This window comes from Schistocerca piceifrons, chromosome 1, assembly GCF_021461385.2.
Source record: "Schistocerca piceifrons isolate TAMUIC-IGC-003096 chromosome 1, iqSchPice1.1, whole genome shotgun sequence".
NCBI classification, from domain to species: Eukaryota; Metazoa; Arthropoda; class Insecta; order Orthoptera; family Acrididae; genus Schistocerca; species Schistocerca piceifrons.
This window is the reverse complement of record NC_060138.1, coordinates 698,468,923-698,485,804: the sequence shown is the minus strand read 5'-3', so window position 1 is coordinate 698,485,804 and position 16,882 is coordinate 698,468,923. Positions and strand designations below refer to the sequence as shown.

At 45.1% G+C, this 16,882-nt stretch overlaps 1 protein-coding gene across 1 annotated transcript in view; it reads left to right on the top strand.

The window, feature by feature from the left end:
• LOC124768767 (lachesin-like) overlaps positions 1 to 16,355 on the top strand; it is a 270,681-nt gene extending 254,326 nt beyond the window's left edge. Inside the window, exon 8 of the mRNA XM_047249158.1 lies at positions 16,102 to 16,355. Coding sequence (XP_047105114.1) covers positions 16,102 to 16,355 — 254 coding nt within the window. The remainder of the gene's footprint in view (positions 1 to 16,101) is intronic.
• Positions 16,356 to 16,882: the final 527 nt, after the last annotated feature.

Here is a 16,882-nt window from a genome sequence, read left to right as displayed (position 1 = left end):
AATGTTAATAGACACGTTCTTTTCTCAATCTTGCAAGAGGAAGGGGATGTGTTGTTCCAACAAGATAAAGCTCGCCCACGCAATGCTCGTAAAACTCAATGTGCTCTGCAAGACGTTCAGCAACTTTCCTGGCCGGCGCGAACTCCAGACTTGTCTCCAGTTGAGCACATGTGGAATATGGCGGGACGAGAAGTGACTCGTGCGACTAGTCAGCCAACAACTCTTACAGAATTATGTGAACAAGTCGAGTAAGCGTGGCATAACGTATGCCAGAGCAGTATTCGCCATTTGTACGATTGACTGAATGCCAGAGTCAGCGCCTGGATTACCGTGCCGGCCGTAGTGGCCGAGCGGTTCTAGGCGCTACAGTCTGGAACCGCGCGACCGCTACGGTCGCAGGTTCGAATCCTGCCTCGGGCATGGATGTGTGTGATGTCCTTAGGTTAGTTAGGTTTAAGTAGTTCTAACTAAGTTCTAGGGGACTGATGGCCTCAGAAGTTAAGTCCCATAGTGCTCAGAGCCATTTGAACCATTTTTGGATTGCCGCCCATGGAGGCTACATCCTGTACTAATATGGATGTCTTAGCATGGGCCGATACCTGGTACCTCAGAACCGCTTGTGCTATGTTGATCTTTAAATGTAATCGATTCATGTTGTCCATATGCACTGTTGGTTCAATAAGTCTTGAGTGAATTGGAAATCTCTAAAAGAGCGTACTAATTTTTACTGCTGTATATACACTGAAGAGCCAAAGAAACTAGTACACCTGCCTAATATCCTGCAACTCCCCCGCGACGATTTAGAACTGCCGCAACACGACGTGGCATGGACTCGACTAATGTGTGAAGTACACCACGAATCCTCCAGGACCGTCCATAAATCCGTAAGACTATGAGGGGGAGAGGATATCTCTTCTGAATGGCACGTTGTAAGGCATCCCAAACATGCTCGATAGTATTCATGTCTGGGGAGTTTGGTGGCCAGCGGACGTGTTCCCTGGAGCGACTCTGTAGCAACACTGGACTTGTAGGGTGTTGCATTGTCCTGCTGTAAATTCCCGTCGGAATGCATACTGGACATCAATGGATGCATGTAATAAGAAAGAATGCTTACGTACGTGTCACTTGTCAGAGTTATATCTAGATGTATCAGCGGTCCCATATCCCTGCTACTGCACACGCCCCGCACCATTATGGAAATTCCACCAGCTTGAACAGTCCTCTGCTGCCATGCAGGGTCCATGGATTCATGCGATTGTATCCATACCCGTACACGTCCATCCGCTCGATGCAATTTGAAACGAGAGTCGTCTGACTAGGCGCCATGTTTCCAGTCATCAAAAATCTACTGTCGGTATTGACGGACCCAGACGAGGCGTAAAGCTTTGTGTCGTGTTGTCATCAAGAGTACACGCGGGGGCCTTCGTCTCCGAAAGCCCTTATGTATGATGTTTCGTTGAACGGTTCATATGCTGACGCTTTTCAATGGCCCAACATTGAAACCTGCAGCGATCTGCGGAAGGGTTGTTGCACTTCTGTCATCCTGAACGATTCTCTTCAGTCGTCGTCGGTCCCCTTCTTGCAGGATCTCTTTCCGGCAGAGATGTCGGAGATTTCATGTTTTACCAGATTCCTGATATTCATGGTACACTCGTGAAATGGTCGTACGGGAAAATCCCCACATAACTCCCCCCCCCCCCCCCCCCTCGGAGATATTGTGTCCCATCGCTCGTGCGCCGTTCACGTTCAAACTCCTTTAAATCATGATAACCTGCCATTGTAGCAGCAGTAACCGATGTAACAACTGCGCCAGACACTTGATGTCTTACATAGGCGTTGCCAACCGCAGCGCCATATTCTGCCTGTTTACACTTCTCTGTGTTTGTATACGCATGTCTATCCCAGTTTCTTTGGCGCTTCAGTGTAATTTCGTTGTGTGTTTGTCTTGACAGTAAACATTTAATTAATTTCCTGATGTTTCGGCTACTGGCCATATTCAGAAGGTCCTGAAGCAATATGAGCACGCAGGTGAGATGGTTGGATGTCAAAGTAGCTTCGTACGTGTATATTCGTACACCATCGGTGGGTATGTAAATGATTAAATTTTCAATTCTCTGTGAGTGATAGAACGACAACCTGAGTACATTACTGTTCATATTTTGTGATGTTGATCAGGCCTGGTGGTGTATATAAGGGACGTTAACAGCAACAGATGATGAGTCTAAAGGATAATGAGCTGCCCCGTTTTCAAAGAAGCCTCATCTTCATTCTCCATTTGGCCACCTGATCGAATCGTGCAACATCCGGATTTTTGCCGCGGACGCGACAGTTACCCAAAGGTGGACTGACTGAGTGGGAACATGAGGGCAGTCATATTTGATATCAATGTTCCCATCGACCGCGTCTGAACAGCGGAACTGAGGAGCACCACACTGAGCACCAAACACATCGTAATCCCTTCACATAAGCGCCTGCCATCTGAGGACAAGTAATGACTCCCTACAACATCCGTCCAGGAAGCGCGGACTCCTGATTAATGGCGTCGCATTGTGCTCTGCATTACCCCAGTTGACGAACGCGGGTGAGTACACCAACACCGGAGGAAAGGTCTCATTCTTCCAGTGTTTTAGAGAGGCCCAGCGTGGCTACTGCTGGCGTCATGGTGTGGGGAGTCATACGACTTCAGATCAGATGAAGGCCAGGTGAATGTCCCCATTGGCACACAAAGGCTGCGTCCGTGGCGCATGCATGTTTCTAGCAGCTGTTCGCGGGATGTCGGCGTCTCCGGGCACGGCCATCGACCTGGTGTGACAAGAAACATGATTCATCCGAGTGGGCGACACGTGTGGCTTGATGCACGGTGCACTCTCGATGATCACGTGTCCGCTGCAATCGTAACTAACGATGTCGATCGGTCAACGTAGGAACACGAAGGGGTAATCTGCTGCGACGCCCGTGTTCAACGATGTGCGGTGAGCGATGTGTTTCGAAACACTTGCTCTTACACCAGCGCTATATTCTGTCGTCAGAGCTGCCACGGATCGCCGCCTATCCGTCTTTACAGCAGCCTCCTACCTCCACTTTCCGGCATAAAGCGCAGCCGTCCAACACCTTGTTGTCTACATCTACATCTACATCCATACTCCGCAAGCCACTTGACGGTGTGTGGTGGAGGGTACCTTGAGTACCTCTATCGGTTCTCCCTTCTATTCGAGTCTCGTATTGTTCGTGGAAAGAAGGATTGTCGGTGTACCTCTGTGTGGGCTCTAATCTCTCTGATTTTATCCACTTGGTCTCTTCGAGAGATATACGTAGGAGGGAGCAATATACTACTTGACTCCTCGGTGAAGTTATGTTCTCGAAACTTCAACGAAAGCCCGTACCGAGCTACTGAGCGTCTCTCCTGCAGTCTTCCACTGTAGTTTATCTATCATCTCCGTAACGCTTTCGCGTTTACTAAATGATCCTGTAACGAAGCGCGCTGCTTTCCGTTGGATCTTCTCTATCTCTCCTATCAACCCTATCTGGTACGGATCCCACACTTCTGAGCAGTATTCAAGAAGTGGGACAACAAGCGTACTGTAAGCTACTTCCTTTCGTTAGGATTCTTCCAATGGATCTCAGTCTGGCATCTGCTTTACCGACGATCAACTTTATATGATCATTCCATTTTAAATCACTCCTAATGCGTACTCCCAGATAATTTATGGAATTAACTACTTCCAGTTGCTGACCTGCTATTTTGTAGCTAAATGATGAGGGATCTGTCTTTCTATGTATTCTCAGCACATTACACTTGTCTACATTGAGATTCAATTGCCATTCCCTGCACCATGCGTCAATTCGCTGCAGACCCTCCTGCATTTCAGTACAATTTTCCATCGTTACAACCTCTCGATACACCACAGTATCATCCGCAAAAAGCCTCAGTGAACTTCCGATGTCATCCACGAGGTCATTTATGCATATTGTGAATAGCAACGGTCCTATGACACTCCCCTGCGGCACACCTGAAATCACTCTTACTTCGGAAGACTTCTCTCCATTGAGAATGACATGCTGCGTTCTGTTATCTAGGAACTCCTCAATCCAATCACACAATTGGTCTGATAGTCCATATGCTCTTACTTTGTTCATTAAATGACTGTGGGGAACTGTATCGAACGCCTTGCGGAAGTCAAGAAACACGGCATCTACCTGTGAACCCGTATCTATGGCCCTCTGAGTCTCGTGGACGAATAGCGCGAGCTGGGTTTCACACGACCGTCTTTTTCGAAACCCATGCTGATTCCTACAGAGTAGATTTCTAGTCTCCAGAGAAGTCATTATACTCGAACATAATACTTGTTCCAAAATTCTACAACTGATCGACGTTAGAGATATAGGTCCATAGTTCTGCACATTTGTTCGACGTCCCTTCTTGAAAACGGGGATGACCTGTGCTCTTTTCCAATCCTTTGGAACGCTTCGCTCTTCTAGAGACCTACGGTACACTGCTGCTAGAAGGGGGGCAAGTTCCTTCGCGTACTCTGTGTAAAATCGAACTGGTATCCCATCAGGTCCAGCGGCCTTTCCTCTATTGAGCGATTTTGATTGTTTCTCTATCCCTCTGTCGTCTATTTCGACATCTACCATTTTGTCACCTGTGCGACAATCTAGAGAAGGAACTACAGTGCTGTCTTCCTCTGTGAAACAGCTTTGGAGAAAGACATTTAATATTTCGTCCTTTAGTCTGTCATCCTCTGTTTCAGTACCATTTTGGTCACAGAGTCTCTGGACATTTTGTTTTGATCCACCTACTGCTTTGACATAAGACCAAAATTTCTTAGGATTTTCTGCCAAGTCAGTACATAGAACATTACTTTCGAATTCATTGAACGCCTCTCGCATGGCCCTCCTCACATTACATTTCGCTTCGCGTAATTTTAGTTTGTCTGCAAGGCGTTGGCTATGTTTATGTTTGCTGTTAAGTTCCCTTTGCTTCCGCAGCAGTTTTCTAACTCGGTTGTTGTACCACGGTGGCTCTTTTCCATCTCTTACGATATTGCTTGGCACATACTCATCTAACGCATATTGTACGATGGTTTTGAACTTTGTCCACTGATCCTCAACACTATCTGTACTTAAACAAAATTTTTTTGTTGGGCCGTCAGGTACTCTGAAATCTGCTTTTTGTCACTTTTGCTAAACAGAAAAATCTTCCTACCTTTTTTAATATTTCTATTTACGGCTGAAATCATCGATGCAGTAACCGCTTTATGATCGCTGATTCCCTGTTCTGCGTTAACTGTTTCAAATAGTTCGGGTCTGTTTGTCACCAGAAGGTCTAATATGTTTTCGCCACGAGTCGGTTCTCTGTTTAACTGCTCAAGGTAGTTTTCAGATAAAGCACTTTAAAAAATTTCACTGGATTCTTTGTCCCTGCCACCCGTTATGAACGTTTGAGTCTCCCAGTCTATATCCGGTAAATTAAGATCTCCACCCAGAACTACAACATGGTGGGGAAATCTACTCGAAATATTTTCCAAATTATCCTTCAGGTGCTCAGTCACAACAGCTGCTGAGCCAGGGGGCCTATAGAGACAACCAATTACCATATCTGAGCCTGCTTTAACCGTGACCTTCACACAAATTATTTCGCATTTCGGATCTCCGTCAATTTCCTTCGATACTATTGCACTTCTTATCGCTATAAACACGCCTCTCCCTTCACTGTCCAGCCTGTCTCTGCGGTATACATTCCAATCTGAGTTTAGGATTTCATTACTGTTTACGTCTGGTTTCAGTCAACTTTCTGTCCCTAGTACTATGTGGGCATTGTGACCGTTTATAAATGAGAGCAGTTCTGGGACCTTTCTATAGAAGCTTCTGCAGTTTACTATTAACACATTAATATTGTTATTCCCTGTTGCATTTTGCCTACTCCTACCTTGCCGCCGGCCGAAGTGGCCGTGCGGTTAAAGGCGCTGCAGTCTGGAACCGCAAGACCGCTACGGTCACAGGTTCGAATCCTGCCTCGGCCATGGATGTTTGTGATGTCCTTAGGTTAGTTAGGTTTAACTAGTTCTAAGTTCTGGGGGACTAATGACCTCAGCAGTTGAGTCCCATAGTGCTCAGAGCCATTTGAACCATTTGAACCTACCTTGCCGCGTCTCAGGAGGCGTCTTGTCGGGCCTAGGGAGGAGATTCTCTAACCTAAAAAACCCACATGTGCACTCCACACGTATTCCGCTACCCTTGTAACCACTTCCTGCGTGTAGTGCACGCCTGACCTATTCAGGGGGACCCTACATTTCTCCACCCGATAGCGGAGGTCGAGAAATTTGCACCCAGATCTCCGCAGAATCGTCTGAGCCTCTGGTTTAAGCCTTCCACTCGGCTCCAAACCAGAGTACTGCGATTGGTTCTGGGAACGATACTACAAATAGTTAGCTCAGATTCCACCTTTCCGCCTTCACCAACTCCGCCAACCGCCTGTACGAACTGAGGATGACCTCTGAACCCAGACCGCAGGAGTCATTGGTGCCGACATGAGCAACAATTTGCAGTCTGGTCCACCCAGTGCTCTCTATCGCCGCTGTCGGGGCTCCTCCACGCCTCGGATGAGACCCCCCGGCAACCAGACAGAGTGAACACTGGCCTTCTTCCCCGATCTTTCCGCTATTTCCCTAAGGGGCTCCATCGCCCGCCTAACGTTGGAGCTCACAATAACTAATAAACCCCTCCCCCCGTATGCCTGCTCGGACCTTGCTGAAGGAGCGGCCACATGTCCACCCACAGGCAGAGCGGGTGATGCCACACGGCCAGCCTCCACATTGACCCTCCGCCTCGTGCGCCGCGAACGCCGCTGAACCCGCCACTCCCCTTGGGGAGAGGGTGGCCCAACCGCGCCCGGTACCCGCGAAGATGTCTCGACAGCAGGGACTGTGGGTGAAGCATGTAACACCTGGGGTGTACCATGCGACGCACCACACTCCCCACTGCCGCTACACTCCGAGGCAGCAGCCTGAAGACGGCTGATCGCGGCCATCAACACGTTCAGCTTTTCGCGAACAGTGGCCAGCTCCTCCTGCGTCCGTACACAGCAGTCACACATCCTATCCATCCTAAGAAATCAATGTACTGTAGAGAGTTAATCAACTTTTAACTAGACCGCTAATTAACAAAAGGCGGCTGATAGTTGACTAAACTGTGATTACTAGACACTTCTTGTAGAAAACCAACACTAACACTACTGGCACTACGTCTGACTAAAGGAACTCTCTCTGACTGTATTCAAAACAACCACGAAATCTATGGAACACTATTACTAGCACTCGACAATTAAAGCTTCCTAAAAGCAAAAACACACGGAAGTAGAAGTGACAAGTAAGAAAAATACAGTTAATACTTAAATTAACGTAGCTCGCTGCACAGCAGATACGCAAACGGCAGTTACGACGGCATGTCTCCTCGTTTTTTTCGCCATTCTTCAACCACTTTCCATAAACGCTCACTACAGTAGCACACGAACAGCTGAGATGCTCATTTCCAGATGCCAGGTCATAACAATCAGTTCTTTGTTAACGTGGCTTAGCCGACCTCTGTGACCGAGCGGTTCTAGGCGCTTCAGTCCCGAACCGTGCTGCTGCTGCGGTGGCAGGTTCAAATCTTGCCTCGGGCATGGATGTGTGTGATGTCCTTAGGTTAGTTGGGTTTAAGTAGTTTCTAAGTCTAGGGTACTGATGACCTCAGATGTTAAGTCCCATAGTGCTTAGAGCCATTTGAACCAACGTCGCTTATGTCAGCGGATTTCCCCATGTGCATTCTGTATCTTTGCTAGAATGATTCCCCATTCATTTCTGCTTCGCTTATGTACGAGGGGTGTTCAATAAATAACGCAGCACATTTCTTTTCTGAAAGAAGGCTGATTTTATTCATTATCCCAATACACCATGTTATTCTCCGATTTTTTGGCTACGAAATCCTATTGTTCAACATAATCTCCGTTCAATGCGACGGCGTTAACCAACCTTACTGGGAGGACTGTGTACCCATAGGGTACCACTCTACTTGTCTACGTTGGAGCCAAAGACTTGCTGCATCAATAAACTCGTCATCATCCACATACTGCTTCCCGTGGAGTGTATCGTTCTTTGGGCGGAACAGACGGGAGCTCTTTATGGTCTTATGCTACGCGGCGAAGAACCCAGCGCGCATACACATTTGAGTACTCCAACTGGTGGACGAGTGTCAGCACTACCAACAGAGATGTCCAGTTGTACAGTGAGGAGTTTGATTGTGATCTGTCGATCACCTCGAATGAGACTTATATGAATATGGTGTCTGTTCTTTCGGACATGTCCGAAAGAACAGACACCATATTCATAAAAGTATATAGTTCTGGCAATACCGGCCATGACCTTCTTCTTCTGTGCGGATGCACACATATTTCCCGAACTCTTACGGGACTTGGAAAGAATGTCTTCCCCGAGTAATGAATGTGTTGGAGTGGGACACTACGAAGGTAGTGTGTGGACATACAAGGTGAGAATGTGGGTCTCGCGGGAGGCATGCACGGGATAGTCCCTGCAGTCGCACTGTCCTCTGTGCCCTCGGTGGCTCAGATGGATGGAGCGTCTGCCATGTAAGCAGGAGATCCCGGGTTCGAGTCCCGGTAGGGGCACACATTTTCACCTGTCCCCGTTGGTATATATCAACGCCCGTCAGCAGCTGGAGGTATTAATCTAAATCTAATTTCGAATGAGACTGTCCAGACGTTCTAAACTGCAGAACTCGTAGTTGTGTGCGTTCGGCCGGCACGCGAGACATCCGACAGGTTTGCTCGACTTTGTTGCGATGATGAGAGATGCCCCGCCCAACAACTCACCGTGCTTTTGCTCACTGTCAGGTCGCCGTAGACATTCTGCAAGCACCTACGAATACCTGAGACTCTCTGGTTCTCCACCAAAGCAATGAAAGCTCTTTGACTGGAACGCACTTCCGTTGCAGATCTCATTTTGAAGGCTACGTATAGCGCCACCACCTATCGGAACTTCATGAGACTACAGGGGATAAAGCGAGAATATTCCACGATATCTCACAATAAATTCTGAATTTTTTCAGCCGAAATTAGTCGAGAAAAAAGTGTTGCATTACATATTGAAAGTTCTTCTACTTTCCTTACCGCATCACCCGCACGCAACGCCAATAGGCGGCATTCAGTCTTGCGGTGGACGATGGTCATAATGTTTTGACTCATCAGCGTATCTGAATATCAAGAAATGCAGTTATCTGTGTCTTTAAGTGGTCTGAAAATCATTGCACGGAATTTCTAACGTAAGGTCTGTAGCTAGCTGAAGCCGTCTGTTTAAGAGGACTTGGGGCTTCGTGAATATGCTTAACAGGGTAGTCAAAAGGACGATACATTTAGGAAGGTATTTCCCTTGATCTTTCCTCATGAGGAACTGCAGAGGTTGTTAAGTACCATTCTGTGGTAATATTGTCACTCGAAGTCGTCCGCCATGTACGGGCTGAGAATTAGCAGTATCTTTCACATTTGAGACGTGGCTGTTTCGGCGTAAGATGATCTTCTACTTTCTGTGTCATACACTCAAGAACAATCCTCTCGTATATCTTACACATGTCACAAACTACTGATACCGGTTGTAGCTTTTAAAATCTGATGTATCTGTGCTTGACTTTAGAAGGACAATTATTCGAAACATTCTCGACACATTTGCCGTTTTCTTAGCCTGTAATAATTTACTTAGAAATTCAAAGACCCACTGTCTTGCTTTTGAAGCAATGAACCTGATCTGCTCTCATATAGTCTAAAACTGCCGATTTATACTTTCTTTAGCCCTAGCTTTTTTTTGTTTTTTTAAAATGTGATGACAGCTATGAGATTACTAGTCTCTTGTACATTTGTGTTCTATTTTCGCTCACGCGACCACTGGTTTATCCGTTTAGCAATACTTCATTAACGGTAACATATGGGGTCAGTTAGCAAGCCTTATTTTGGACACGTCGAACTCTTCACCTACATTTACATCTGCGTCAATATTCCGCAGCCACCTGACGGTGTGTTGCGAAGGATATTTCAGGTTCCACTAAATGATTCCCCCTCCCATGTTGCATTTGCGAATGGCAAATGGGAAGAATTACTGTCGGTAACCCTCTGTAGTAGCTCTACTTTTTCGAATTTTATTATTGTGGTCATTTTCCGAGACGTATGTGGGAGGAACTAATATGTTGTCCGACTCTTCCTGACTCTTTCAATAGTAAACCTGTCCGTGTTGAACAACACCTCTCTTGAAACGCCTGCCGCTGGTGTTTGTTGGGCATCTCTGTAAAGCCCTCCCACGGACTAAGCGATCCCGTGACGGACGCGCTGTTCTATGTTGGATCTTCTCTAACTCTTCTATCAGACCTACTCGCCAACGGCCCCAGTCTAATGAACAATACTCAAGAATCGGACGAATAAGTACCTTGTAAGCCACTTCTTTGTGAGATAAATTACATTTCCTGTGAATATTAGTCTCTCATCTTCTTTTCCTATGTTTTATATGGTCATTCCACATACGCCTAGATATTTAAGGACAGAGCACCAACGTTTTTGGTTCGCTGTCTGCTAAAGCTCCTGTCAGTGCCACGCACTCCCGCGCGCATTTCGTGGTCAAATTTGTGCTCGAGTATGTTCGAAGTACATAGCGAATTAAACAAAACCACCTACCTTCAAATTAGTTCACATATGGAAATATGTAGCCATGGAGAGTAAAGTTAAAAAACACCTGGCTTACTGAGCGTCACAGGGTGAATGGCCAATATTCAGGGATATGACAGGAAAGATCATTCGAAGTAAAAAAAATATAGCAAACATAGGCTCTGAAATGCGTGTCTTCAGAGCTACGAGCACTTTTTCATCTTCTCTTCCCATAGTTCGAGAGATGATAGTAGGGGGTGAAACAAGAAAAAAATTTTCAGTAAATGTAGGCTCTAAAGTGCAAAACTTAAGAGCTGTGAACAGTTGTTCACCTTCGCTACTGAGAAACACATTTCTTCTACAGAACAAGTAGTCATAGCTCTTACGATGTGCATTTTAGAACTCTTGTGTGCTTGACAGTTTTTCTTTGTTTTGGTCCGCACCATCTCCTCGAAAAATATGGAGAGAAAAGAGACATTTGTTTCACACTATCGAAAATGAAGAAGTCGCAATAGCTCTTAAGATATGTATTTCGCTTTGAATCATCGCTTTTGCCATCTCCTTGAATACTGTTTCTCGTGGGGTTAATTGTACAATGGGCCTGTTCTGTGTTAAAGGCACAGGGGCGCTGCGCTCTCCTTACACTGTTGAGCAATTTTATTCCTTCGCTAGCACAGATTAAGTCTGGATTACGACCTTGGAGCCAATGTCCACTGTTCCAAGCTTCAGCTATTTTTGGCATCATGTATCAACACCATTCGGTTAATTTTACAAGGTAACAGAATAGAATGAAATTTTTTAGCATTTTCCTATGACTTGAGCCTATGTTACTTAACTGAAAATTCTGAACTCTGGTTTCCATTGAGAAACAGAACGGAAAATACTTCGAAGAAGTTTAATTATGAAAACTACATAAAATGTAAATCAAGTTGGCTGGACAGCAGTTTGAACACCACTATTCGAGGATGCAAACCTAATATGTTAGGCGCCATGAGCTTTTAAATCACTATTCGTAAAACTGCGCGACCTGTGTACAGACGACAGACTGCATCTTTCGTGGAAATGAAAATGCGACTTCTACGTGTCCATTTCGACGCGGGAAGTAATTACAAGTAGCTGACTGTTTGTCAGAACTGCAAGGGTGTTATTTCACGCGTTCGCTGCCGAAGAAGAAATTAGTGCCAACTGTAGCTGATGCCTTGCTGACTCTCCTGTTACCAACAGGACCAATGGTATTTTTTTAGTTGTGCCGGTATCTTTGATTTCCGACTGGCATTGAAGCATGTCCTTCAGTCTGGTCTAAGTCCTCTCTCTCCAACAGAAACAAGGAAAAAACATTTTACGGGTACCAATCAGACGCTTCCGTATCACAGGCTATCGTAAGATTTAGTGAATGTTACTCTCGTTTCCAGTTACATTTCGGATCAGAAACGCTTATTGTTCGCCTAACGGGGTGAGGGATGTTCGAAAACATCTACCTCCTTCACCGCTTGAAACGGAAGTATTTACAGATTTGAAAAATTCAGTTTTGCAAGTTCTGTTTGCACTGTACTCATCTACAACTACATGTACACGTACACTAAACAAACCGCTGTAAGATGCTTGACAGAAGATAACTTCCCATAGTTCACCGTTTTACGGTTTCTTCCGTTACAGTCCAGCATCGCAATTTATGACCATGGGACCGGCATAGCTTGAACCATAAGGATGTTAGTTTGGCTCATCGTTCCGAACGCATGAGTGTGTATAACGGATACCAAATTTGATGGTGTTTTAATGGCACTCAAAATCTAAACAGTTTCCTCTTAAAGAATAGCCAGCTACATGAATATTTGTTAATACAAGAAAGGTCTGGACTAAACAACGGCACCTGTATTCAAGAGGCATTAATACAAGGTGCGTCTGAAAAGTTCGATGAACGGTCTCATAAAACAAAGGAAACAAGTATTATAAATAAAATAGCTTTACTGACCTTCAAAGTAATCACCTTTAGCTACAATTCCCTTCTGACACTGATCGTAGTGCCGTTGGAAACTGGCAGCAAATACTTCTTGTGGAATCGCTCGAAGCAACTTGGTCACACGTTGTTGGATATCCGCAACGTCTGCGAATGTTCGTGAAGAATAGTACTTTCACTGTCTCTGCTTAACTTCAACTCTTCTGCTCTCATTCATAAAGACAGATGCGGATTATCCGCGAGCATCCGTCGCACTCGTTTAATGTTGGCTGCGATTTTGCGAGTTGAACCGAACGCACCTCATCCTCGACACCGTCCTTTCCGTCCTTAAAGCGTTCAAACCACTCAATATACACTTCTTACTCACCACTTCAACACCGCGCACTTGTCCTAACATTCCGTGAGTCTCCGTCGCCTTTTCCCTAATCTGAAGCAAAACTTCACGTTAACGCGCGCCATTTTGCAGTGACACTATGGCAACGGATACTTGCGAATGATCAGGGGCTGTCTTTCAGAATGAGAGCGAAAGAGTTGGAGATAAGCGAAGACATTTGAGCACTATTCCTGACAAACATTAGTAGACGTTGTGGATATCCAGCGACGCCTGACCACGATGCTTCGAGCAATTCCACAAGAAGAGTTTGCTTACAGTTTCCAACAGCATTGCAACCGATGTTAGAAGTGTATTGTAGCTAGTAGTCATTACTTTGGAGGCCAGTAAAGGTATTTTGTTTGTAACTCTTGTTTTCTTTATTTTCTAAGGCTATTCACCGAACTTTCCAGATATATCTTGTAGAATCCTTCAACAGTAACTGCATTCGAGTATACTCACTCAAAACTACTGACCAGATAGCTAGACACATTCTGCTCAATGCACGGTTGCGCCCTTACGTCTTACTTTGTCTTTTCATATATTAAAAAGATTTTGTGCTTAATAAGAAATACATGTTACAAAATTTCATCAAATTGTCGACTTACTCCAGACTTGCAACGTCACACGCTGCAGCCAGCTTCCATTTTTTGTGGGCCTTTTAGTCAGGTGTGAGCCAGTTGGGCCACAGTGTTGCAATATTAAGTATGTTTTTGATAATTATATACACTGAGGGATGGTTCAAGCTGACTACGTTTCTACGTGGCTCACCGTCACACAGGCTCACATCACCCGTTGGTCAGTATTGAGCTCTTAGTTTTTGCTTGTTGTCCGCGTCTTGCGTTACATTAAAAGCATGCACTTCCTTCTTGGAACCGCTGTTACTATCGCTTCACCAACTGCGTCGCATAAAATCAGCTTCATAGACTTTGGCAGATGGACCTCAGGATGAATCATTGCACACAGTTTTTTGTAATCAGCAACAGGCCTACACATCAACTTTTGCCCATGGTTGCAATTCATAAGAGTTGCCAATATGATTTTCGAGTTTGCATTCCTTCACTACATTCTTAGTGAAACAGCACTGTACGTCTAATGTTTCTACGTTATGAGGATGGCAATCAGTTGCGCAGTTTAACCGGTATGGTTACCTCTCTTCCAGGCATCAGGGCCGTACCTTTAAACGCCTGAGCTAATTGTTTCTGGTAGGGGGTATGGGTAAGATGGTGCAGATTAGCAGTTTCCTCAACTTCAGTGGCAATTACGGAGAATATAGTAATAGATCGGCTATTCAGACATGTGTGGACTCTCATTCGCACGTTATAAAAGGGTAATGAAATTTATTATTCTTTGTGTAACTTCCTCAATTTATCATTTACATTTTGAGGACACCTCCTGAACATTAGATGCCCTATTTCTTCGGAAACACTAGTCAAAAATGTACGGCCTAGACTAGAGAAGATAGAATCATACGCAGCTTCTTCCCAAAAGCTGTGGGCCATATAGCGTAAAAACTATGGCTATGCTTCTAAAACTAAGTAGATTAAAAGTTTGCCAGGCCGCGACTCGATCCCAGAACCTTATTGCCCGTAAGCAATACTCTTATCGATTGATCTCCCCACGCAGACTTAATCTATCAGGATGTATTAAAACAGCCCCTGACTACCAATCCACTCTGCGAAAACCGCACGGCAAAAGCACTTTACATTTCCGCAATATTTTCGGTGCAAGTCCACCTTCGGAATGCAATACAGCATGGATTCGACAATTCCTTGATGGGTTTCCGTACAAGTCACGCAATGCGCAGTACCTCGGATGTGTTCCATCAGGTTCTGATCAGAGGAATTTGGTGGCCAAGACATCAACGTGAGTCCGCTATCATGTTCATCAACAGGGCCGGTTTGAAAACATTCTTCCACACAGTCGGCTTATGAGCAATCTCCTTTTTCCTTGTACACTTTCATCCGTGTTAGTTTTCGCTACTGACTGTGGTAGGCACTGTGTACAAATCTTACACTTAGCGCCCCTCTCAGCTTAGTGCGCCAGGTGGCCACTACTACTTGTAATACTTCCTGTATAGAAATCTTGTAGCTTGGCACCACAAGTAGTGCTTTGTGTCACTTTGGCTTGAAATCGTCCCTGGTCCTCATACTGCTGTATCACATTTATGACGTTGCGTTAGAGGCACTTATTCTGCTGGAAGATGATATCGTCGTCGGGGAAGACATCAGGCATGAAGGTACGCAGACAGACTGCTCAAGGAATCCATAACTATCATGGTGTCTTCGACTACTACCCTAAGTCCATTGGAAGCTCAGGGATGACATGCAACGCGTAGTACTGGATCACTGGGAACAAAGTCAGTCACATGTATAACACATTGACTTACTCAGAAAAAAAGACCATGGGGTTATGACAACCAAAGCGCTTCTGACGAGAGAGTGGTAGTATGGGAGGAAGAAACTGATACGCAAGTGTAACTATGAAACACACATAAAATTTCGAGCAAACTAACTAAACTTATCCCTTACTATCTGGAAAAATAGTCGAGCGTGAGACAGATCTCTCACCCACAAGCGGGGGTAGTCGTGAAAGGTGGGAATGACGAAATAATTCATAACAGCTCATATTAGTATCATATACTAAGGGCCTCTGTGTCCTTGTCTGGTAAGTGACAGTCCCAGTGACAATGCACTCCTACTGGTGAGTAGGGGGTGGGAAAGAGGAGATATAAAAAATAATCGCCCAATGCTGGATGATCTACTAGCACATCAAGATAATTTAAGTTATATGGGGTCAGTGCTTCATTTCGTTCGTATATCATTTTGAATTTTGAATTACGGCGTGTGATGCACTGAGAAGTACTACACGCTACGCATTTTGTTGTAGTTTGCAGAGCATATATGTGGATAGACTTGATTCTCAGTATCTCCTTACACATCAATGTAGATGTCTGTAGCAACACTGGATATATATTTATGATTACTCATCTATGTGCTTCTCTATAGACCTTCCATTTGTCGATATGTTATCACGTGAATCTGAATGGTAACAGTAAGGCTATGCGTTTCACGCATGTTGGTCTTGCAGAGAAACCGACGGCGCCGGCTCTGTCTGCGGCGCTGCCGGACGCCAGCCGTGCCCCAGACGCCGGCCGCGCAGCTCCCACAGGCGGCGACAGCAGCCTGGACAAGCGGAAGCGCGTCGCCGCCTCCTCAGAGTCCACCATCGCCGCAGCTGCAGGTACTGCACCGAGCCCCGCGCGTTTGCATGATACTGCACTTCACACGCCGATTTCCTATATTGCCGAGATAGCAAACATTTATTTGGTGGAAATAAATTAATGTAGGTCCACAAGGTTCAGAATTAGGTCCATTATTATTTTGCACAAACGTTAATGATCTATTTAATGAACTACAAGTGGAATTAATCGTTTCTGCAGATGATGTGAATGTTCTACACAATCCCAACACATATAAAACACGTGAATAAATTGGAAATAACTTATTTCAACCGTCTTTCTGTTAACAATCTTCCTCTTAATTAAATATAACTGTTTATTCACTCAGCACAACAAATGGTCCAACACTAATGAGAAAGTTTGGCTATTGCGCAGCGCAGATCTGATAATTAATGAGCAATCTGAGCATTTTGGGGATACATATTCACGAGAATTTTAATGATAAAAACATATTCTGGGCTTCTTAAACAACGTAGGTTACCCACTTACACAACTTCAGACATTATAGTGTTACCAATCATTAAATTATCGTGTTTTTTTTAATTCTAATTCATAAATTTCCAAAGGCTTGTTTCGTAGTTGATGTGTCAAAGGCATACTAATGCGAAAGGCTAGGGGAAAGAATCAGCT